Source organism: Podarcis vaucheri (assembly GCF_965113315.1).
Source record: "Podarcis vaucheri genome assembly, chromosome: 4".
Taxonomy (NCBI): domain Eukaryota; kingdom Metazoa; phylum Chordata; class Lepidosauria; order Squamata; family Lacertidae; genus Podarcis; species Podarcis vaucheri.
Genome location: NC_138762.1, coordinates 99,757,273 through 99,782,291, shown reverse-complemented (window position 1 = coordinate 99,782,291; position 25,019 = coordinate 99,757,273). Strand labels below are relative to the sequence as shown.

The 25,019-nt window shown below is 41.8% G+C and overlaps 1 protein-coding gene across 1 annotated transcript in view; it reads right to left on the bottom strand.

Annotated features, from left to right (window-relative positions):
* Positions 1–2,803: 2,803 nt before the first annotated feature.
* The window catches only part of MYCBP2 (MYC binding protein 2), a 141,073-nt gene continuing 118,857 nt past the window's right edge, over positions 2,804–25,019 (bottom strand). The window contains exons 64-83 of the mRNA XM_082218921.1: positions 24,178–24,334; positions 22,790–23,014; positions 22,014–22,079; positions 20,954–21,193; positions 20,589–20,687; positions 19,170–19,250; positions 17,940–18,206; positions 17,518–17,801; positions 16,765–16,861; positions 16,126–16,245; positions 15,088–15,189; positions 13,107–13,235; positions 12,832–12,964; positions 11,081–11,184; positions 9,409–9,597; positions 8,334–8,441; positions 7,040–7,249; positions 4,696–4,803; positions 4,410–4,575; positions 2,804–3,606 (exon numbers count right to left, since the gene is read on the bottom strand). Coding sequence (XP_082075047.1) covers positions 3,491–3,606; positions 4,410–4,575; positions 4,696–4,803; positions 7,040–7,249; positions 8,334–8,441; positions 9,409–9,597; positions 11,081–11,184; positions 12,832–12,964; positions 13,107–13,235; positions 15,088–15,189; positions 16,126–16,245; positions 16,765–16,861; positions 17,518–17,801; positions 17,940–18,206; positions 19,170–19,250; positions 20,589–20,687; positions 20,954–21,193; positions 22,014–22,079; positions 22,790–23,014; positions 24,178–24,334 — 3,001 coding nt within the window. The 3' untranslated portion in view covers positions 2,804–3,490. The remainder of the gene's footprint in view (positions 3,607–4,409; positions 4,576–4,695; positions 4,804–7,039; positions 7,250–8,333; positions 8,442–9,408; positions 9,598–11,080; positions 11,185–12,831; positions 12,965–13,106; positions 13,236–15,087; positions 15,190–16,125; positions 16,246–16,764; positions 16,862–17,517; positions 17,802–17,939; positions 18,207–19,169; positions 19,251–20,588; positions 20,688–20,953; positions 21,194–22,013; positions 22,080–22,789; positions 23,015–24,177; positions 24,335–25,019) is intronic.

The window sequence follows — 25,019 nt, the reverse complement described above, 5'->3', positions numbered from 1 at the left end:
AGTCCAACCGCAGCTGGTTTGAGGAATAACTGGCGGAAGGGGAAGGGCGAGAGGGAGCGAAAAAGCGGGGAGCTACTTTATTATCATTATCATTACAAAGTAATAATCATGTGAAGGAGAGATGTAGACATTCGGCTGCCTAACATAAGAGCCCAACTCATAGCTGTCAACTTAGAGATTTGAAAATAAGGGACCAGCAACCTCGAAAATAAGGGATCAGCAGCCAAAATAAGGGATTTTGCTTAGCTTATACAGAAATCTGGCACTGAGGAGCCATGCTGCTTTTGCTGCGACTGACTGTGTTTGGCAGGGGGCTGGACTGGATGATCCTAAGAGTCTACAACTCTGACCAAAGAAGAGTGGCAGACAAAACTGATGAACGACATTGAGATGGCAAAGTTTACAGGCAGAATTAGAAACCAGGAAGAGAACCTCTTTAATAAAGAATGGGGAAAGTTTATAATTTAGTTGAAAAGCTATTGTAAAGAGTTACATACATTGGTAGGATTGACAGAAAACTTGTAGTACAAATTTGAACTCTGGATGGACAAATGATTTATAAAAATAGAGTTATGAAAGGGATGCAAAGGGGGAAATCACTACATTAAGATGCTGCACTGGTTGGAGGGGATGCTAAGCAGCATGTCGGGCTGCCGTCGTCCTGGTGCGAGGAGTTCCATCGGCCCTTCCATGCCTGAGAGAGAGGGAGGGAGACTCTCGCCCGCAAGCGTCCCTCCCCATCCCCTCCTCTTCCTCGTCCCTCAGGCCATCTCCTCAGTCGCCGCCGCTACCTCCGGCTTCCCCTGGCAGCGCGGCGGAAGTCTCGCAAGAGAGGGGCTGCCCGCCCGCCCGCCACCTGTCTCCTCAAGACAAGCCCCTGAGGGGGAAAAGGGAGGGACACAGACGCGGCAGCTCATGCGCACACTCTCTCTTGCGGCAGAGCACCCCGAGCCGCTGCTTCCCTCCCAAGCCGGGCAAGCATGAAACCCGGGAAACTTAAGGGACATCATAAATAAGTGACAGCAGCGGGACACGGCGCTGGGATAAGGGAGTTTCCCACCAAATAAGGGACGGTTGACAGCTATGGCCCAACTTGAGGATCAATGCCGCTTCCTAGGTTGAAAGCGCTTGCAATGTCCCTGTTGGTTTTCATGAAAGAATTGTGGGGATCTTTAAAATTCTTATTTTGAAAATATTAAATATATATATTGTTAGATTAAATTTAAAAAGTAAGAAATAGAACCAAGTCACACGTTCAAGATCTACAGAGCCCTATCCCAGTGGTAGTTGCTAGCATTTTTGACTACTGTATGCAGTTCTTAACCTTGATGCTTCCACCACAAAATATGGCTTGCCTAGTACTTTAAGAAAAGTGTGCCATGATATATGTGCAGAGTGCAGTTAGTTGTCTCCTCTTTAAAAAAAAAAAATCAGTTATTTTCTGCAACACCAATGGAAGAGCTTTCATGTATGAGGGCCCAAGTGTGATTTTTTTCAGACACATTTGACTCCAGAACTCATTTAGAAACTAAGCTGTACAATTTTTGAATTCATGGATCGTTCACATCTATGCTAAACACGGCAAAAGCTTTTACAATGCATGGAAAGCTTGCTTCCAGTTGTGTGCAGCTCCACACCCCCACCCCAAAAAGAATCAATTTAACTATTCATTATCCAAACATTTTTAAATTAAAAGAACAGAGTATTCCAGCCAATAGACAAAAATAATGGTTATGTTTGAATGAGGCCACATCAGAGCACAGGAGAAGATATTTGAAATGCATGGATCAGTCCTGAAAATGTGAAGTAGTAATCTCTGCTTATGTGTGGAGTTCATCACACCAGACTGATCATGATCAGCCTCTGTTGTGTCTGAATTTGGAGAAAATATCTTCCAGGTTTCGGAAGACAGGCTCAGAGACAGAGGCCAAATTTTCATTGTAGAAATTCACTGACCAAATCACAAAAGAAGCTAGAAACAACAGTGGCAGCACTTTCCTCCATTTGTGTGTGTTCCAAAATATATCCGCTGCTATGGAATAGGCTTTTTCCAGAGTGCTCAACTTCCTAATGTTGATTTCAGGCACTCTGGAATAACATCCCATTAATTTGTACCTAGGATGCTTCAGATTTATTTATTTATTTATTTATTATACCCCGTCCATCTGGTTGGGTTTCCCCAGCCACTCTGGGCGGCTTCCAACAAAAGATTACAAATACATTAAAACATCCTGGGTGTCTGATGTGGTTTCCAGAGTGCCTGACATGCATCGGAGGGATACAAGCATTCTGGAGAATCAGAGAATTGTAGACCATGAGGGTCATCTAGCTCAACCCCCTACAATACGGGAATGTTTGCCCAAAGTAGAGCTTGAAACCAGGACCCTGAGATTAAGAGTCTCATGCTCTACCAACTGAGCATTTTGAACATTATGTGGGAAGATGGGTGGCATGAAGACTCCTTAAGAGAGTACAATAGCAAGAATTTCATGACTCTGTTCTTTTACAAACTTTGTACAGTTATCGACTGAACACACTTTGGTCCTAAAACAACTTCATTTCAGAAGAGGAACCAAAGTAACTCAGGACGCAGCAGGGTGGGAGGTTTTGTGGTATAAAATGATAAAGGGTGTGGTTTTTTTCTAGATTGAAAAGGAGTGTGTTTTATTTGCTAAAGAGCTGCGTCAAAATTGATAAGGAAAATAGAAGTGTTTTCTTACCTCAGTAAGAACACCCTTCAAATAAATTCATTTTCGATACAGTTAAGAGTTTCCACTCCCAAATAAAAGTTCTTTCACATTCATTAGACTTTCACTGTATAAAAATGTACAGCGGCTTTATTGACATGTACATTCCATTATGTTTACAGCTGCAAGATATGAGGCACACTCAGTATTGCACTTCATTAAAATTTCAGGCTCAAACATAACCCAGAAGTTTAAATGAAACTGCTGTTTACAATTTAGTAATTCTTATACAGGACAAACATTGATATTTTATATATACAGCGTGATACTGGTTACATTTATGCCTTCCTAACACTTTAATAACAGTCTAAGAAATAAACCAGAATATTCCTTTTTTTCCACCCCTACCCGTGATGCAGTTACAATTGTACAGGATTACAAAAAAGTCAGTATACAATAATCAACTTTTTCTTCATCTGATATCCAGCATCATTTGGAGTCCACGGAAACAGAGCCTCTTTGACAGCAATTATTTATTTGCAAGTGTCCAATGCTTTGTAGCTGATGCACATAATGGCCACATGCAAACACCTCACAAGTTTTGATGTCTTGGGTCATAAATGTCACTTTCCCCAAAGCAAGGATTATGTACATGGTATTTGGCATCCATCTTCCCGTATTATGTTCCTTTTTTCCTGTGTTATTCAAATGGTCCCATCCTCATTTTAATTGTGGTTTATAATGAACTCAGGACACTTGTGGGATGACAGCAGCTTTGCTCTGGCAAATTAAAGGACTATGGACTAAAAAGTATGTGCATTTCTGCAGACGCCACAGCCTAGTGCAAATTCCTCGCCAGTAGGTGGATGGACTACATGAAGGGGACATTCTGTTCCTTCAAGCTGCTTGCCCTTGGGACCTGCAAAAAGGTTTAAGAAGACCAAACAAAATCTGTAAAACATTGCACAAGCACCGAGAAATTTATAAAGCTACACCACTGAAGGGTTCAAATCTTTATGCTAAAGGTAACCCACCCATCCAACCAAATTGAGAGAGAGAGAGAGAGAGAGAGAGAGAGAGAGAGAGATCTGACCATACTGTGCATGGTGCCTCTCTTCTTGTGAAAAGAAAGCTGTAAGAATCACCTGGCATGAGTAAAAATTGAACACTGACAAATCAGGTGACATGCTAAACCGAAGGCTTACACAGGGGGCAAGCATTTAACACGAACCTCTTGTCAGAAGGGAGTTGAAGGGAACCACAAAAAGTCTATACTTTGTGGTCTTGGAGACTAAGAAAACCTCAACATTGAATTTATGGCTTCCTAAAGGGTTTATGTTACTTCCCCCCCTTCCGACCCCCTGTTTTCTTGACCCAGGAACACCGATCACACATTATAGGATGTTTGTAATTTCTGTTCTTCATGCATGTACCAAAAGGCACTGTGAAATTTGTTTGAGAAGGGAGGGGACCATTTTGCTACTGGTTTTAATGTGATCGCTTTGCTTATTTGGGGGAATAAAACATCAGATATTATTTTCAAATAACTCAGCCTCCATGCATAAAACTGAACATAATTATGAAAATCTGAACAGGAAATACTAATCTGTGCAAGGATCTGTTGTAGCAGATCCTGCTTAAAGACTATCTGGCATGCTACCTACTTTTCCAAGAGTTTAAAGCTATTCCAAGATACCTTTAACTACCATTTTAAAATGTTACCTGCAGGACAATGTGGAAGTTCCTCTTTAGGAATGCTAGTCATTCTTTGGAAGTCGTCATGACAAGCATTGCAAAAATGGGTTGTCCCAAAGCAAAAAAACACAGCCACTGAGCAGCAATAACGACATTTGTACTCTAGAAAATCTGTACCATGTTTAGGACACATCTGTGAAAAAAAGGGGGGAACCACAGGTTAAGCTAACTAGCATGAGTTAAAAGCTGTTTTCCTTTGTACATTTGTGGTGGTGGTGTTTTTAAAAAAAGCAAAGCAAAAGTGTTTTCCTACCTGAGCCCGTGAAACATCAGAGCAGGCACCACAGATGAGCTCTCTAGGATCATAGTCATCTCCCTGGCCAGCCTCAGCATCACAACGTGCTTCTCCACCAAAATAGGCCTAAGAGGGAAAACATACAAAAGACTATCAGGACATGGAAAACTGAAGACAGTACAGTGGTACCTCGGGTTAAGTACGTAAGTAATTTGTTCCGGAGGTCTGTGCTTAACCTGAAACTGTTCTTAACCTGAAGCACCACTTTAGCTAATGGGACCTCCTGCTGCTGCCACGCCGCCGGAGCCCGATTTCTGTTCTCTTCCTGAAGCAAAGTTCTTAACATGAGGTAATATTTCTGGGTTAGCAAAGTCTGTAACCTGAAGCGTATGTAACCTGAAGCGTATGTAACCCGAGGTACCACTATACAGTTCATTTACAGTATCTCAGAAGTAAATTGATTTGCAAAGAGGAACAGATGAAATGTTCTTAGTATATAATAATATTTTTCCATGTGTGTATCTATAGATCTCAAGCATAAGGGTGGTTCACTATTGGAGAAGTCTTACATTTACCTGGCTAATTTCAGATGTGCTAACAATTAAAGCAGAGGGTTTCTACATTTCAACATCCTTGTTTGGGGGTGAAGGGGGGTTTGTCAGGGATAGCAAGTAGTCAGGATGTGGTTTCATAAGAAACAGAGCATGAATGGGAAACCAGTGGCCCCTCCAGATGCTGGAAGAAAGAGTTCTTGCTTACTTCCTCTAGTCACTTCTACCTTTCTGAAAAAATGTCCCTCAAAAGATGTCACTGTTCAGAAAGAGGAGGTGCCTGTAACCAGGAGCTGAAGAAAAGAGAGCTGCTGAAGTTTACATTATTAACTGAAAATTACCAGTAGAGGGCTGAAAGTCTTTTAAATGCCTATTTCAAAAATAAAGCTGGAATTGAAAAGGTACAATCATGGAATTAGGTTCTAAAATATTTTTGCACAGTTTAGACCAGCTTTTTACCATGCATGGAAGATTGTATAATAATAATAATAATAATAATAATAATAATAATAATAATAATAATAATAATTTATTATTTATACCCCGCCCATCTGGCTGGGCCTCCCCAGCCACTCTGGGCGGCTTCCATAGAAACCAAAAATAAAATAAAATATCACATGTTAAAAACATCCCTGAACAGGGCTGCCTTAAGATGTCCTCTGAATGTCAGGTAGTTGTTTATTGCTTTGACATCTGCTGGAAGGGCGTTCCACAGGGCGGGCGCCACTACCGAGAAGGCCCTCTGCCTGGTTCCCTGTAGCTTTGCTTCTCGCAATGAGGGAACCGCCAGAAGGCCCTCGGCGCTGGACCTCAGCGTCCGGGCAGAATGATGGGGGTGGAGACGCTCCTTCAGGTACCGAGGCCGTTTCTGGCACAACTGACAGAATCTTTTGCAGCACCAAAGTGACCTCTCCTGGGCAGTGTGAATGGGGGTCCTGGGCTGGCCAGAAGACAGGAACCGACTCTCGACCTTGCTGATGTGGTCCAGAGGAAAGCAAAGCTTGGCTGCAGGAGTTGCTGGAAGGAGGCATACAAGACGCCATCTAACCGTTTTAAGGACTCCACTACAGTTTTGTGTAGGGCTTACCGTATTTTTCGCTCTATAAAACGCACCTTTCCCCTCCTAAAAAGTAAGGGGAAATGTGTGTGCATCTTATGGAGTGAATGCAGGCAGGAGGCTCTGCTCAGCGCTCCTTTTAAGGAGCCGCGTGGAGCGTGTGTGCTGCCCTTCTCCCTCCTCAGGGAAAAGCCCCTAAGAGCCACACACACACTCCGCGTGCTCTTTAAAGGAAGCAAGCAAGAAGCCAGGTCGCTGCACAACGATCCTGCTGGCTGTCCTGGCTTCTGGGATTCAGAATTTTTTCCCCTTGTTTTCCTCTTCTAAAAACTAGGTGCGTCTTATGGTCTGGTGTGTCTTATAGAGCCTAAAATACGGTACTCCTTAGCCTTTTCTTCCCCCGAAGATATCCTGCAAGGCAGCAGATACAGATTTTTCTTTGGGGTTTACTTCCAAAGCCTTTCTCACAAATGAGTGTAGCCGCAAGGCAGCAAAGGTTTAGGATCAGAGTTATTCTCCTAGATGGGCTACCTTCCGATGTTGACGAGTCACATCTGCCCCTCCCTTCCCTTTACAGCATGTGCAGAAACCGCCTTCTTGACCATTGGGCCGACTGTTGGTCTCATCTGCTCAGTCCACCAGAGCCTGCTCTCTCATTCAGGGAACCTCCCTGACTCACCAAGGGTTGCAGACCCATACCAGCAATTTCCTAATCTGGTTAATCTGAACAATGGATCTAGGCCCCAGATCATACCTTTTTGCATTTGTAGCAAACATAATAAGCGTATCTGTTCATAGCGAAGCCAGCAGGGTCATTGTAAAACCGAACTCCGGGTGTTGTGATGGCCTCACTTTTGTGCAGTCCTTCATACTCCAGTCTCATCAGTGCTTTCCTCTTCACATCTTCATAGAGCTCCTTGATTGGATCAAGCAAGTCCTTTAATACTGTATGATTAATTTTGTTCTGTTAGAAACCCACAGGAAAGAGGAGAGAGAAAATAAGCAATTTGTAAACAAGCATTTGGCAAAAATAAAGATTTTATTTGGCATGTAACTAATGAAAACCAACCCAAAGGTCCACACACATCAATTTTAAATAGCAAAATCCCTATCGACCAACACGGTAAGAGTCTCAACACTCCTGTCGAGAGGGCCTTTTCAGTGATGATGCCGTGGTAAAAGAATATCTGGTGCCTACATTGTGGCCCTTTAAGTGCCCAGTGAAGTACTTTGTATTTTCCCAGCCTTTTAAATAATCTTTTAGTAATGTAACTCCTGAAATGTCCAAGATCTGCTGAGAAGCTTGCTGTACTGGTTTTATTATTTGATGTTGTGTTTTTATGCTGTATTCTATATTTTAGTTTTATGGTTTTGATTTGTTTGTTTCTTATTGTTGTTGTGAGTCACCCAGAAAGCCTTGTTATTGGGTGACAAATAATTGCTGCTGATAGATGAAATGAGAAAACACCCATCAATGTTTAGAATAACATTTGTTAACAGCAAGTACACAAAAACAGAGGCAAGAAAATATTGTTTATTCCTTAAACATAGCTATTTTAATGTATTTAAAAGCCTCAGCACATATTACTGGTGTGACTGAAACATGTCAGTGATTTCCACAGTTCGAAATGTGCAATTTGTTTCACATTTCCTTCAAAGGGTGGTTGCTTCTTCCTGTTATATTATGTTAAATCACTAATTGTTCCCCATTTACTTCTTCCAAATCACACATATTCTGCATACACTGCTAACCTAGCAGTTTCTAACATTTACTGTAATGGTCCAGAGACATAACTGTTGCACAAAGTTATTTTGGAGGTTATTTTCTATCAGACACACCAATTGTTTCTTAAATTCCCTGGAAGTTTATAGCATGCAAATCAATAATTTAGAATTTTTATCAAGCCCTTAATATTTCCTAGAAATATTCTTAAAGACTATCCATTTCACATTGATTTCAATCCTGAAAATCGGATGAGCACATTTCTTGGCCCTTCAATATGGCTTGTTTCTCAAGGTATTAAAATAGCGCTTGACCATTTGCTCACCTTGCAAATAGGGCAGGACATAAACCCAAATGTTATCCGTGGCCCAAGCCATCTGTTTTCTAAAACTCGGCAACAGCATTGCAAATGGAATATATGACTACAGTCCAACTGTAAAGAGGAAGATTTATCAATACATTAACAGAAATAATCCCTGGTATACACATATTAAGCTTTGCCTCAAAGCAGAAAAACCGCAAATCAGAAAAAAAAGTTTACTCTGATTACACAGTAAGAAAAAATGGGTGATACCCAACACAGTGTGAATGGGTGTCTGTTAGTACAACATAACTTCCGGTTTCTCCTCTCCAGCCACCTATGTACACTCAAAATATGTTCCAGAGAGTTGAAGACCCTCTGAAGCAGACCCTGAAATGTGGTGATGGAAGGGAGAAACAGGAAGCCACATTATGCTAGCACATTATGCTCAAGCCTGCAGACATAACTGGGTCTCACACAGTAGATAATTACAAAAAAGTTGTTAAAAGAACATCGTAGATAATAAAACAATGTAAACAAATACAACTAATAAAACACTGCAGTAAAATTATTCAGAGCCTAAAGCTAGGATTAAAAGATCCAACAGCTGCTTAAACTGATTTAGATTAGAAAAAGCTTGTGAAGGGCACATGCAATTTGCACAGAAGCCAGACATTTGGAATAAAAACTGATCGGGAGCAGAGTCAAGGATTGTGAATTCATGATAGAGATCATCCATATGAGATAACTTAAGGCATTAACTAGGTGACTCGGTAAAAGCACACTTGGAATGGGGTTGAAGCGATCATTAGGGTAAATTTCAGCACTGGATAAACCTGACAAAGGAAGACCACCTACTAAGCACATGAGTGGTACAAATGCAACTTGGAACCAAAGCAGGTTGGCAATGCTCTGAGAATTAGAACAGCAGAAATTTATTAGCAATTAACACCACCTGGAAAAGCAGCACAAAAACAGCAGCTCTAAATAGTTTACATGCTGGCATAAACGTGATTTCTACAAAGTTGCTCCCTGCTGATTAACTAGAAACCCCTGAGAATCAGCTAGAGTTTTTGTATATTAAACACAACATTCAAACCTGAATAGCCGGTGCTGCCGAAAGTGCCTCCGTGAAACAAATCATGCACATGTCATCAGCATCTTGCTTAAGGGTTGTGGTGCTCTTATCGCAACCATGCAAACAGGGCAAGCAATGCTCTTCATTCTTGACACCGCCACAGGGGTGACCACAAGGATGAGTCTTGCTGCAAGCTATCTTAGCGTACTCCTGTTAAAAACAGATGTAAACTAACATTATACACTCTCAGGTGGTTGGAGCCAATAATTTCAACTGTGCAGAGAGGAGAAAAAGTCCTGCCACAGACTTAACAGGTAACAGCAGTAGTAACTGTATTTTATAGGAAGCTGCCTTACTGACTCAGTATGTCTCAGTACCGTATTGGCCTGAATATAAGCTGCACCCACAAATAAGCTGCACCTTTAAAATGGGAGGGGGGAGAGATAAAAAAGGCTGGTTGCGGGGTGGGGGGTTGCCTGTTCAGTCTGCTTTCAAACTGTCTCCTTACGGTAGCTCAGGGAGGCTTGGGAGCAGCGGGCGGGCCGTGCGCCGTTGCCCTGCACTCCCCGGCTGCTCCCTGGGCTCTTTGCCGGCGGCCTTCCCCCTTCTTTACAACAGTTCGGGGGAGGCTTGGGAACCGCAATTGGGACGGGCGCCATTGTCCTGCACCCCTGACGACCCTCGTGGGCAGCTGTTTCAGCAGTGATACCATAAGGTCGCGAATATAAGCCGCACTTTAACTTTTCACGGTCGGAATTTGGAAAGAAAGTGTGGCTTATATTCAGGCCAAAACGGTAATTTCTTCTTCCCTTTGCTGGAATTGGTGCTTCAAGTGGGACAAGGGCATGGGGAAGGAGAGATGTACCTGGCAGGTGTGTGAGTGTGAGTGAACAAGAATGATGGAAGAAGGCAAAATATGGTAATTATTTATCACCTCTGCACTTCTTTCTTTCAGTTCTGCATGCATTTCATTCCCTTCCCACTGCCTGAAAAATCCCTCTGTTGCAAACTGAAAAGGAGGGGAACCTATTCAATAAGGGGGTATTGGAACAGTATTGTTCTCTCTCGGTGCTTCTTGGTTATCTAAAAGAAGTAGCTCAAAAGGATGATATCTCACTTTATCTCAAGTTGCGCCCTAAATGCTCATCCAGACCCCCTTTAAAATCTTCCAAGAAAGAAAATTCCGACCTTTCGTGTCTAACAAATGTTACTGCCCAAATAAATTATTAGAAAGTACTAAACCATGTCTCCATCCTCTTTATGTTATCTTTTCAACACGCTTGGCACAAAATGTCCGTTTCTGGTACAGCTTTCATTGCCAAGCTAACTGAAGTACTAAGCTCTTAGAGCTCAGCTACACAATACAGATAAACGGATGCAAGATAAAGAAATTATGCCAGAATGACTTCAAAGCAGGTTCAGAAAAGGGTAATTTGGAGGATGGCAGTGGGGGTACTAAAGCATTCCCCAGCCTTTCTGCCAAAATTCTCCTATCCCCTACCTGCAACCCTGGCAAACGCACGTACAGAAAGGTGTGGAAGTTTCAGCAAAGATGTTTTGCAACGAAGAAGCAGGTTGTTGGGTTTTCCTTATGTATGCGTGTGTGCAACCTGCGGATGAGCTCTCACATTACAGAATCAAAATAATGTGTCACTTATAAATGGGGTGGAAAGATTCAACAGTTCACACAGACCTGGCAATCGGCATCAGAACAGACACTGCCCACTGCTGATAATTCTGTTCCGTTTCTGCAGCCACAAAAACGGCACGCTTCCGAGCTGCTCGTAGTGGGTTTGCCTAGATCAAGAACGGGACACAAAGTTAGTACTCTTCGCCTAATGTCTTCTTTCGTTATTATTGCCAAGGTGAGTGTTAACCATTTCACCAGAAGAAACAGGCATTGTACATACAGCTGTTAAGTAAAGCAGGCTATTGCAAAGTAAAGGGATCTACAGGTATGAAGGTGCCCTGTGTGGAAACAGTCTCGCTCCCTGAGATAATTTTCACTTGGAGGTGGCAGAGACTGAACTTGAGACCAGGCCTAGTACAGGACAATGCACTACATGAGAATGCATCACGATTCCTTCTCCTAATCCCAACAGCCTAATCCCCTTTGTCCTCCCCTGCCTCTCTGCTGCACACATTTATTCCTGACAGAAGTGGTGGTGTAACCCACCCTGTGCCTTCTTCCGAGAAAGCTAGGTAAAGGTAAAGGGACCCCTGACCATTAGGTCCAGTCGTGCCCGACTCTGGGGTTGTGGCACTCATCTCGCTTTATTGGCCGAGGGAGTCGGCGTACAGCTTCCAGGTCATGTGGTCAGCATGACTAAGCCTCTTCTGGCAAACCAGAGCAGCGCACAGAAACGCTGTTTACCTTCCTGCTGGAGCGGTACCTATTTATCTACTTGCACTTTTGTCATGCTTTCGAGCTGCTAGGTTGGCAGGAGCAGGGACTGAGCAATGGGAGTTCACGCCGTCGCGGGGATTCGAACCGCCGACCTTCTGATTGGCAAGTCCTAGGCTCTGTGGTTTAACCCACAGCGCCACCCACGTCCCTTCCAAGAAAGATACCCTTTCTCAAAAACGAGGCATCGTGGGCAAGGTGACAGAGCGTGCCTGCGATGCCACAGTTCACTCATTAAAGCTAGCACAAAACTTTTATGCTCCTTTCAAGCTTTACATTAACTTTAAACAGTAATTTGGTGCTCTGGAAACAAACGGCGGCAACAGAGGAGAGGCACTCCCTAGATGACCTCAACCACAATGACTCAAAAGGAGGCATGGAGGAGTGGGGAAGGGAAAGAAATCAAAGCACTGGAGCAGTGGTGGTGGCAGCTGGGCAGCCACAATTATGACAGCAGTTGGTGGCCCTAAAGGTGGCAGAGGTGGGACACATATAATTCACCACTCCTGCCTCATCTACTGCTAGGAACCTTCTGCATGGACCTGAGCCTAAACCTTCTCCAAAAGAGGTGCTTTCCACTGAACTATGAGCCAGAAGTAAATATTACCAGCATTACATAAAGGGCTAATAATAATAATAATAATATTGATAGGGAAAGTGATAAGAATTTATATTTTTTAAATGTGACATTATCAACCCAACTTCTATTACCAAGTCTTGTGCAAATGATGCAAATTAAGCACATACAAATGATCTCTCCTTCCATTTTTTTTTATTTTGCTTCGGTAGCACGCAGATCTCTGCAAGAGTTAGGATCAGCTCTTCAGCTTAGCTGAGTACTAAGCAGCATGTTTGCTTTATATAAAAAGCTCTGCTGCTTGAGTTGATGATCCAGTTAAAACTGTGCATAATGGAGACCTATGTGTTTCTTAGTAAATTAATTAACCCATGTTTTACAGAAAGTCAACGGAACATTTCATCTCATATTAGGGATTTATATTACCCTAACTATCCAAGTGATATATGAAAATACATCCTACCTGTTTGTTCTCTGAACTCTACCATAGCCTTCATGGTTTTAGAGTCTGCAAGAGCCATCAGCCAGAAAAGTTTGGTCCTACCACAACCTTCATGAAGATCAACCTTGATCGCTTCCTCCTCCTCTTTGAATACCTGTCAGATTTGGCCAAACACATATTAAACTGACAAAATCAAAGATCATTCAAAGATACAATCTCTGGTGATATTTGTACATATGGATCTACGTTTCTACAAAATCATTTCGCCCTGAGAGGATGAAAACATCACACTTTACCTGTCTCTGATGAGACTTTGTTCGCCGATGGAGATGGAGGAATCTATCACAATCGGTACAGAGATTCCCACAGACGTTACATAGGATGATTGCAGCAGTTTCTCCATCATCATGGTTATCACACATAGGCTGATGGGGGGAAAGAGCAAATAGTTCAAGCTGATGGAAAATTTTCTTATTTTATCCAAAGAGAACGAAAAACCTATTTGTATTTCAATCACTTATATGCAGCAGCTTTTTAACATATAAAATATTAATTATAAGCAGTAAGAGGTTCTAGGAATTACATTTTTTGAGGGGGTGGGAACCTCACCCCAATAATTTTAAAATTAAATTTAAAAAAAAATCAGAATGAGGTAGATAGGGAGCTTTATGGCACAGATATAACCAGGCTGCAATTTGTTGAACAACAGAACAGCGATTGTTTCAGCTTTCAAGTATCAAACAATATGATCCAATTAGAAAACTACCGGAACAATAATGTATATTTTTATATACTAAAATTTAAACCCCAAGTTGGATTGTAAAATGGTGCTGGGCACATTTTAATCTCCTCATTTCTTCCACAGTGGCTGTTTTACAATACTTTAATTCAGTGGTTCTCAAAGGGTGTGGAACACCACGCTTGTGTGGCAGAAGAGGATGACAAGTGTGGCAGGAAGATTCAAGGCCAATCAAAGAAACATTTAAACCTTTCAGTGTACTATAGCTTAGCATAGTATATAAAAAAGGTTCATGTGCAGAATATGAGAGATATCTTTTCAAAATGAGAGCAAGAGCATCAAGTGATACCAAGAACAACCCTCATTGTGACCCAGGACTGCTGTGAGAATAGAGTGCTAGAGAAGACTAAAAAAAGACTGTCTTTCAGAGAAGCTTGTCTTCCATCTCCTTAACAGGGAAATTGAAAACCACTCACTAGGAGCATAAACTGACACTAATAGGAATCACCGGCTTCAAAAATATAATAAATGTAGTCCTGCTGGTAAAGGTGGAGAGGGGAATCTCCCCTTCTTTCCAGCCTTTTATTCTTGGGGGTGTCATTGTAAGATTGTACCCAATGTCTCTCATCAGCACCTTTAACAAAAAGTAAATAAAAAGTGCACAAATCTTCTCCAACAAGTGACAAGTCTCCAACAAGCAACTGGCTGAGTGTGCAGGAACACTTACAGTAGTGGGCACAAGAAGATAAAGTAAAGTGCAGGTATAAATATGAAGAAGACCTGCAGAAGGGACATGGAAAAGACTTAAGAGCCTCGGATAGAAGGTCACCAGGTTGATGGACTAGATGGAAGGGATAGAAAGGACTGATAAAACCCGAGACCAGGAAGAAGAGACGATGGATGAAGATTGGAAGAAAGTTTTAAAAATTCATTTAGAAAATGATTGTAAAATTAATGAGTATTAGAAAAATGTTGGAATGAAACTATTTGGCTTTAGTAGAAATGTTAAAAAGAATTATGTATAAATAAGTTTTAAGTTTTAAGCTTTAGGGCTTTTCATGGTAAGATAAGGTTAAAATAAATTAAGGTAATTTAATGACAGAATATAGTGAAAGATGGAAAGGATTTGCTGAGATAATTAATAACTAGAATACAAAAAAGGGAGGTGTGAGGAGGTTGATGAAACAAGTTAACGAAAGACAAAGATTTGGGAATATTGGATTTGTTTTTAAATTTTTTGTTAATTTTTGTTTTGTTTTTTATTTTTTATTTTTTATTTTTATTGACTTGTATTGTTTAACTTCTCTTTTTGTCTACTTTTTTTCCTTTTCCTTTTTTCCCCTTCTCTCTCTCTGTAATTTTAAATTCTCAATAAATATCATTTAAAAAAAAACAGTAGTGGGCACAAGTAAAGGCACAAAGCACATGCTTAACTGTTCACATTGCAAGTTCTGCATAGTAGTAGATAAACTAAGGATTTATTCAAAAGTTGGTGAAGTTTATGTTTCCTGCAAAGTTGGTTGCCGCCTATTCCTTACCATTTGTTTTTGCTGCCCATCCTTTCCCATCCATCTTCCAGAGGAAAGTCTGTCTACATGGTCCTGATCAAGCACACAAAGGGATGCAAGAGCCAGCCAGAGCTGTTAAAAAGAGGGCAAGAGCAAATTATTTTTTCGAGTGCACTAAGCCATATTAATCCTCGGAATTAAGCAATGAGTTCATATTGATGACTTAAACATAACCATCTTCAAACTGTTCAAACTGTACCTTTTCTCTAGCAACATGCAAAAGTTCAGCAAAAAGAGTAATGAACAGTTAAGATTTTTTTAAACCCAGCATAAGCTTTTGTAAAAGGCATCCAGAATATATTGCAAACAGCTTATATATTCTGTACCTCACACCATACCCGATGAGCACTTATTTTAGAAATTTAGGAAATTTAGTACTATTCTAAAGAGGTTTTCGTTTTCTCTGCAATCACTGTCATCTCCTTTTCAAAAATATCATTTAGCCACGCATACACAACTAAGTTGCCTCTTATTAAACTGTATGAAGTTTATATATATCTTCATTCCTTTGTGAAATACTGCATTTATGGTCAACAACATGTTTTAACAAAAGGGGGGGATGGTGGGATGAGAGATCCAACAATGTTTTGTAGCTATTAAAACTGATAATTCCCTTTTCGTATACAAAGCACTATCTCTACACAAGAAGCAGCTTTTTCAAACTCATAATATTACACACAGAACACAATTCCCAGCAGATATGTACTTGGAGGAAAATCAAATTTGTTAGCAATGGGAATATAACAGAAAAGTTCTACAGCAGTAAATATAATCAGATGCTTTTGTTATTATCAGTGTTTCTCCTTTTAAGATCATCATTATTCTTGTACAGGTGATGTATATCAAGAAATACAATTTACTCAAGGAAAAAGCAATAGCCCACACAAATAAACCAAACACAAGACACAAAAACCTTAGGTGGCCAACCCAGGTACGTGTAGATGTCCCTGGAGAAACCTCTCCAATAAGCAAGATACAACGTGTAACAGAATAACCAACTGCTCTTACCCTGGTTGTTGCAATACAACGCACTGGTGACCTGAATTCTTCCTCCATTTTGGTCAATGCAATGATTGTTTCAGCTATAGCGTTTTTTGTCACACGGGACCAAGCTTCAGACAAGTGACCCTGTGGAAGAGACACAACTTAGACCGAGCCCTAATATAATGCACTGTGCAGAAATGTACATTAAAACTGCAGAACGCTCCAGGGATGCCATGCATATATCCGAATTGCCCCAATGAGACCATCTTTACCTTTCTGGAGTCTGCACTGAGCAGGCTTTGCTCTGTTAGCAAGGCAGAGAGCTCAGAAAGGAAAAAGCTTGTCCGAAAAAGCAAGGGGTTCCAAATCAGTAGGGACAGGTGGGGGCAGGGGAGCTGCACACTTATCGACTCTGAACATTGTCTGCCTTGGGTGCTAGGTGGCAATATTCACCCATGGGATGATGGCCAACAATCATGGAAAACAGTGAATTCTGCATGCTACCACTAGGTGGAGCTCTAGTCCCATCGGATGTGGTCCTTACATGCAGGGAGAAAATAACGCTTTCTGAAATTAAAGGGAAATCTCAGTGCAGGGGAAGGAGGGTGCAGGGACCAATTCGGCACAAGAGCAGCACAGTAAGCTAAGATGCTGGAAGCTTACGGCAGCCATGTCTTTAATGAGCTTAATAATGATCTCTGAAATCTGTGTTGGTGTTGAGCCCTTCATCCACCAGTGGCTTTCACCTCGTCGAAGATAGCTGGAAAGGGGGGAAAGCAAACATATATATGTATAAAATCAGCATTAGAAAGAACCTGAGAATACAGTACCATCATACCTCGGGTTGCGAACGTGATCCATGCGGGAGGCACGTTCGCAACCCGCAGCGCCGTGTGTGACGCGATTTGGCGCTTCTGCGCATGCGCAAAGCACGATTTAGTGCTTCTGCACATGCACGAGCGCCGAAACCTGGAAGTAACCCCTTCCAGTACTTCCAGGTTTGGCGCGGGCCATAACCCGAAAACGCACAACCCATGTATTGAAATAAAATGCATTTTGCAGTCTTCGAGAACACAATGTTTGACATGTTTTTAAAATAGGGTTGCCATATTTCAAGGGGTAAAAAGTCCAAACCCAGGTCACCTGATCCACAGCCCAGGCCACCTACACCAGAGCCCAGGTTGCCCATGCCACAGCCCAAGCCTGAACCAGAGCCGCCCACACAAAATTAAAACCAAAAATCCCGGACAGTTGCTTTAAAATGTAAAATTTCTCCCTGATGGGCATGTAGGACCCCCAAAAGAGAAGATGTCTGGCAATTCCCGGACATATGGCAGTCCTATTTTGAAAGGGGACATTTTAATTCCCTATGCCGTGATACTGAAAGAACATTAAAAGAGTGCAACATCTACTAACCTGGAATTGAAAATCATTGGCAATGTAACTGTAGTAACTCCTTTGCCAGCCGCAGTGCCAGCTGTGCCAGTGATAGTGGTTCCTTTGGCCTTCAGCTGTACAGTGAGTGCTTTGGCAATGCAACCCAGAAACATGTCCAAGATGCCCAGTTTATTCCAATCTCCCTTCTCTGTTGAATGAATGATGTCGCTTATATCTGCCGGAGGCAGCGCCTTGACTCCTATGATACTAGCCAAGCGACTCGGGGTGACTTCTGGCAGCACACGCCTAAGTAAGGAGGTCACCTAGACGAAGCACCCAGGAAGTTAGTCAACATTTTCAGTGTCTGAGTTAATGTATCAATTGATCATTATAAACAACTTCAACTAAATTTGACTACGATGCCTCTTTATACCGTATGGAAATTTTCATTTTGCACTAACCTGCCTCTGTACCCTGGGCGAAGCAGTATGTAGCAGCGAGAAGAGATCTTGAAGCAACGTCAGTTGCTGAGCCAAGTACTGACGCCCTACGTTAGAACCACTCAGTGCCAGGACCATGGACAGCAGCTCAAAGCAATAGGCATCAGAGGAGGCATCCTCGTCGCTAGGCTGAGAGTTTGCGTTCTCTTTGCTAGAAATTGCATGCTCCCATTCTTCCCGAACGCGAGTCGCTTCCATTCGGATAGCCTGTACAATATGAGCGCAAACCTAACAAGGGGAAAACAGGAAAAAGTAATTTAACTGCAATCAACCACCTCATGACTCCAGTGCAATTCAGCTGATTTATAACTCATCGGTGTTTTAATTGTGATGCCATGATCAAATTCCATACGCACATCACGCCGTGCAAAAATAAGCCTTATGCCCTTCCCACCACATCAGAACATTTTGTGGGATTACACTGTGCCTAAGTCATTTAATGAAGAAAGGGACTGTTTGAACATGAATAGGCTTCAGCTGACACAAAATGTTCTAAATGTTAAGAACAGGGCTTGCATGTGGCGTATCTGCAGTAACTCAACAAATGGTCCCTAAATTAATTTGTAAAACACAAAAGTTTTGATTTCTGCTGAGTAAATTACCTGGCCCCTACCAAGAAGAAGAAGAAGAAGAAGAAGAAGAGTATGGATTTGATATCCCGCCTTTCACTCCCTTTAAGGAGTCTCAAAGCGGCTAACATTCTCCTTTCCCTTCCTCCCCCACAACAAACACTCTGTGAGGTGAGTGGGGCTGAGAGACTTCAGAGAAGTGTGACTGGCCCAAGGTCACCCAGCAGCTGCATGTGGAGGAGCGGGGAAGCGAACCCGGTTCCCCAGATTACGAGACTACCACTCTTAACCACTACACCACACTGACTCTTCAAAAAACTGTTTTTGAATTGCTCTGCTGCTTACATCCCCAGAAGTTTCTAGTTTGCATTTTCTTCTTTTTTAAAAAACAACAACCCTGCTTTACCCCTTTTATGTAAAAGCGGGATAGCTAACATGTCCAAGCTAAAAAATGCTCAGCAGCCACCAAAATCTCCTTCTTTCTCCCAACCACTTTCTGCCCTCCTCTCTCCAATGGCTGCCACGTCCCATGCTTAACCTCCCTCTCTTGTGCCCTGGAGACCACATGTCCAAGGGTGTGTAAAATGCTCAAAACTATAAAAGGCTACTATAGTAAACAAACCTGCTTTTGCAAATTAGTCAGTTTACTTCTGCTGAATATAATTCCAACCATGTGCTCTTTCAGGTCTGCATCCGAAGTTGCCTTTAGATGGAAACATTAACATTTGATGTGAGCCTGTGTTCCACGGTTTGATTTTTGTAGCATGAAACTTAGAACAGTTTTGCTTTCCTTGCATATGCTGGCATTTACGAAAACAGAATACCCAGCCAAAATAAATTCGCTGAAGAATATATACACATCACACATTTTTCCCCCTTAAAAAAGAAGTTGTCAATAATACTGTCCTGGTTTTCTTTGTAAGAGTTTAATACTCTATGAAGAACTGAGCTTCCAAGTATGACTTCGACATCAGTGACAGAATTTTGCATTGGGACAATCTGGCATATTGTGATTTACAGTGCAATTTTAATAATGTCGACTTAGAAGAAATTCAGTGGGCTATAAGGGGGTTACTATTGCAGCCAGAGACTTCCACTTCTACTTTTTTGGGAAATAGTAACATGATTGAGCATTTCTTTATGTAGGACCCTCTGGCAAGAAGAATCATAGCTGCTTTTTGCAGGACCTGGATATTAACACAGGAGTTCCTACTGTTAAAGCAATAAAATACTGTGCAAGTTAAAACCATCTGCTTTACTTGCAGGTAGTGCTTCCATGCATCGGCTTCCTAGTGAACTGCTTTTTGCAACAAGAATTACCGTATTTTTCGCTCCAAAGGGCGCACCGGACCATAGGGCGCACCTACTTTTTAGGGGGGGAAATAAAGGGGGGAAATTTATTCTTCCCCTCCCAGCCGCGGGGCTAGGGCGGGGGAAGCCCGAGCTTCCCCTGACCCCGCCGCTGCTCCCGGAGCTCCCGGGAACTCCCGCCGCGCTCAGAAGGCTTGCGAATAGCTGTCTGAAGCCTGGAGAGCGAGAGGGGTCGGTGCGCACCGACCCCTCTTGCTCTTCAGGCTTCAGCGAAAGCCTGCATTCACTCCATAGGACGCACACACATTTCCCCTTCATTTTTGGAGGGGAAAAAGTGCGTCCTATAGAGCAAAAAATACGGTAAGAAGAAACTGGGATGTAGACATGGGCTTTAAATAGTGGCTGTTAATCAGAACAAAACATTAATAGTGAGGCTGCTCCAAGGTTCAACGACTGGTGAATCAATGTATCTGAAATAAATAAATGGCTTACTATGAATCTTGCCAAACATTCCCTGACTATTGTTGAAAGTTAAGTAATCCCAAAGAAAGTCTATATTTCCAGCATGTAGGTAAACATTCAGCATTACTAGCAATTTGGCAAAACCACTACTGAATTAAAAGGAAAATCTAGGTAAGGGAATTCAGTCCAACATGGCAAAAGTCAGAAATTGACAGAACTTTCATTACTAGTTTTAGAATCATAGTAATGATAGAATACAAATAAATACATTGTGTACTTTTTCTTCTCCTTCAGGTGAAGACAGCAAAGCTTTTTCTTCTTGTTCTGGTGTTGGTTCAGCATCTCCAGATATGAGTTTTCCAAAGACCTATTAGAGAATGGATAAAACAACAGTAGAGGAGTTACGTACAAGCTTTTATGCAGTTGCATTAACCATTTTAAAATATCTATGTGCAGTTCATAGCAGATACCCAATTGTCAAAAATAAACACATGCATAAAGCTCCCATAGTCTTTCATTGAAACAGCTTCAGATAGAGCTTCAGAGACAGAATTACACGAAAGTCACTCTTAGATCATATGTCTAATTTACAGCACTAAATATGAATTGTTGTGATGCAATTCAGTGTCTCACCTGAGATGTAATAAGCCTGAAGACCCGCAGCGTCTCAGCTTCACAGTTCCTTTGCTGAGCTACACTTGCTGAAATCTGGCCTGCTATTTTGATGCTTTCACCATCCTTCCATCCCAGCACTTTCACTTGCCTAACTCTGAGAGTGTTCTCTGGTCCCTTTAATTCAATTTTGATGATGTGGTTATCTCCACCAGGAAGTTCACTGGTTACCCAGCCAATATGCCTTGAATCCAAGTCAACCTAGTACACAGGAATGTAAAGATGGATTTGTAAGGTCGTGGTGGGGACGCACATACAACTAATGACTTGCCTTTACAAGTAACTAGTTCAAAACCCAATATTTGATAGTTTGATTCACGCATCCACATTCAACAGTTGAGGGCTGACATGTGTGAATGGCTTATCACCACAGACAGAGCTTTCAAACCAACCAATGTCAACTCAAAACAACTGCCAATATGAATTAGATTAGATGGGCCTTTCCCCCCCCCTCTCTGTTCACAGGACTGGGCAATTTAAAACTGTAACAGTATTCAGCTTCTGCAGCCACCTGATCCTTTATTACAGGCACGTGTCAGGGACAAAATGCAAAACATAAGTAGGTGGAAGGCATTCGTTCATTTCCCACTTTTCTATTTGTTTCTTCCAGAGACATAGTACAAATATGATGCAAGGGCATCTAATGTTCAGTTATGGAGATTGTGTAAAACAAGTCCCTTGAATGGCATGTTAAAATACATATTACTCCTGCAAAGAAGCCAAATAGAATGAAAGATTTCTGCCACCACCAATATGTTGTGCCTAATGGTAGTCAGATCCTATTACATAATCGGCATGCTTGATTGAATTTTGATGCTATCTTATTTATACTGTTTTCATTGAGCTGTTGTATGTATCACACTTTCACTGTATGTTTTTTTGTAACATCTATTAATGTTGTTCACTGCTTTGGGGCTGCAGGGCTGTGAGCCAAACAAAGCAACTACAACATTCCAACTAGTACCATACATTCTTTAAGAATTAAGATGCACTCTTCTTCATAATTAAACTAGTTATTTACCTGCTTTATTCTGCAAAGATCTTCTACTGTCTTGCCTGTCAAAAAGGTCATCGAAGTCACTTTGTTCTACAGATGACAGAATGAAACAAAAATAAAAAGACGTTTTTAAATGAGTTGATAATACTAACAACACAGCTTAAAGTGCAGGACATGAATATATGTAATTTTATAAAACTAGATAGTGAAGAAAAGCAGAACTGTGATAGCCAAACAGCTTTAAAGCTCAGCATTTTCACTTCATGTGGGTCGGCTCACACATTTAAATCAACTGAAGCTATCAATTCTATATTCTGTCAACTCACTTCTGTAGGTCTGCGCTATATGCAGGATGATGTATAAAGGATTCTCTTTTTGAATGCACGAACCCTGCATTTCTGAACCAGGGATTTTATAACTCAATCCTATGGGTGGCATTCAAAGTAGCAACTAAATTAAAGTAACTTAGCAGCATGCTTGTTCCACTGGTGAAATGCTTCATGACATTGGTAGACTGTTGTGCAAGAAAATACATGAGCAGGTTTGCTGGTAACTTCACTGCACAATGTATTTACAATAGTGCAACTGTGGCATTGGACTGCTCTGTTGCACAACATTAAAGTTCACCCATCCACTAGCTCAAGAGCCCTTGCAGAAGTGGAGAGAGAACGTTTGATACAGCTTGATCTATTTTATAACTACACTCTCTACAGCAGTGCAAATTTATGAGAATATGCAAGTTCTGCTATTCTTTGTTTCAACAAAATCCATGTAGAAATATGACACAGAATATGATTTACCCCAAGATCCCGTGAGTTGTCAACATGGACAGACACATAGCGAGCATTAATTCCTTTGACGCAATTAATGGTAATGTTTTTAGTCTTATTTTTATCTTCATCTCCAGATTCCCAGAAGGTTTCTGTTGACCCATCCGTCAAACTACCAATCATGGCTGGGCGACTTGACGTTTTAATATCAACGATGCTGGTTAAGTCTTTTAGACAAATCACTATACATGATTCCTGTCAAAACAGAGGAGTTTCAGAGTCAAAGAGGTAAAAGCAAAAAAAGTATGTCACTCCTGTGGTACAAACCATTCTTTCTTGATTAATTTAAATGAAGAGCAGGTATGAAATGAGACAGCAATTTTGAGTTTGATGGTTCTCTTTAAAAAGTAAAGTAAGAGTAAAGACATTGTTTCTATTAACATGTGTATAGACTAGACGGCTTTGTCCATGGAGTTTTCTTGGCAGGGATACTGGAGTGGCTTGCCGGTTCCTGCTCCCTGAGTGCTCACTGGAAGGACAGATCCTGAAGCTGAGAGTCCAAGACTTTGGCCACCTCATGAGAAGAGAAGACTCCCTGGAAAAGACCCTGGTGTTGGGAAAGATGGAGGGCACAAGAAGAAGGGGACAACAGAGGACGAGATGGTTGGACAGTGTTCTCGAAGCTACCAGCATGAGTCTGACCAAACTGCGGGAGGCAGTGGAAGACAGGAGTGCCCGGCGTGCTCTGGTCCATGGGGTCACGAAGAGTCGGACATGACTAAATGACTAAACAACAACAAGATGCAGCCACCTGACACCATTTAACCACATATCACAACCTGCATTTCCTCCCATAGGTCTACACCAGAGGTTTTCAACCTTTTTGAGTCCACAGCTCCCTCGACCAACAACATTCTTTCTGCAGCACCCCTGTGGGGCTCAGGAGCCCAGTTATGCCACCCCTTGCCTGCTGAGCTGGCAGCCTCTCATCCTTTTTTGAACACCCTCCCTTGTGCCGTGTTCTCTCAGCCTCCTCTCCTTGGGAGTCCTTCAGGCAGCTGCTGCCACCCCTGGTCTCTGAGCTTGCCCCCCCCCCCGCCCCAAAGAGAGGTGCCTCCCAGAGGCACCATCCGCCTGTGGAGCTTGTAGCCAGGGCTGCTGCAACAAACAGCTGTGCAAGCCTTTGGGAGGCAGAGACGCAAGAGGCCATCAGAGGATGGGCATCCCGGACCATCATTCAAGGCACCCCAGGGTGCCACGGCACATTGGTTGAAAACCACTAGTCTACACATATGGGAAATATCAACTTGTGAAAATGAAGTACTTCTGAAACTTCATTTTAAGCGACTGTATGCATTTCTGATTAGTAAGATATGCTCATCTATTGCCTCCATGGAAACTTGGGAGATACGACTTACCTGACTAATAGCTTCAAAGCCAGACTGGATACTGATACTAAAGCTTTCTTCACTGTCTCCATCATCAGATTTGGACAGAATGTTGTTAATGTGGTGAAAGACATTGCTCTGGTGCAGAAACTGGTGGTCTGATTGCTTGAATTTGAGGCTCCAGCATCTGGAAAAAATAAGTTAAGCACCCGTCTTCAGTTTAAATGCATCCAACGAACCCTGAGCAGAGCATACATCATCAGCTTAAAACTCTGAACAGGCAGCCCAGGCTCTACTAAGAAGAAACGCATTCCATTATTTGCTGAGTTCCCATGTCTATCTATGTGGCAAATAAATGCCTTTTAACTATCTATCTATCTATCTATCTAAACATGAAATTTAGGCTGAGATATACAGAATATACAGTATGAAATACATTAAAGAAATTCCTGTTTCCCATTCTGTATCCCTTTCATTACTAAACGTATGTGTAAATATATATATTTTTCTTTTTACCTATTATTGTGACTTCCCTCCACCACGGCTTGACATCCTTTATTATATTTTAAAACTTATCATTGTGTTATATATATTAGTTACATTGACCCCAGGAACAATCTTACAATAGTTTTATCACACCTTTACGAACTTAGTCCATGCATATCAATAAATTTGTTTTGTCATATATTCTTCTAAACAAGTCCATTCCTTCTTGAGTTTCTGATTCAATTGAAATCTGATGGCTGCTGTCATTTTAGCCAACTCTATGAATTCACATAGCTTGTTTAACCACTCCTGTATCGAGGGGACTGTGTCCCCTTTCCAAATTTTCACTATCAGTAACCTAGCAGCAGCCGTAGTGTATAAAAATA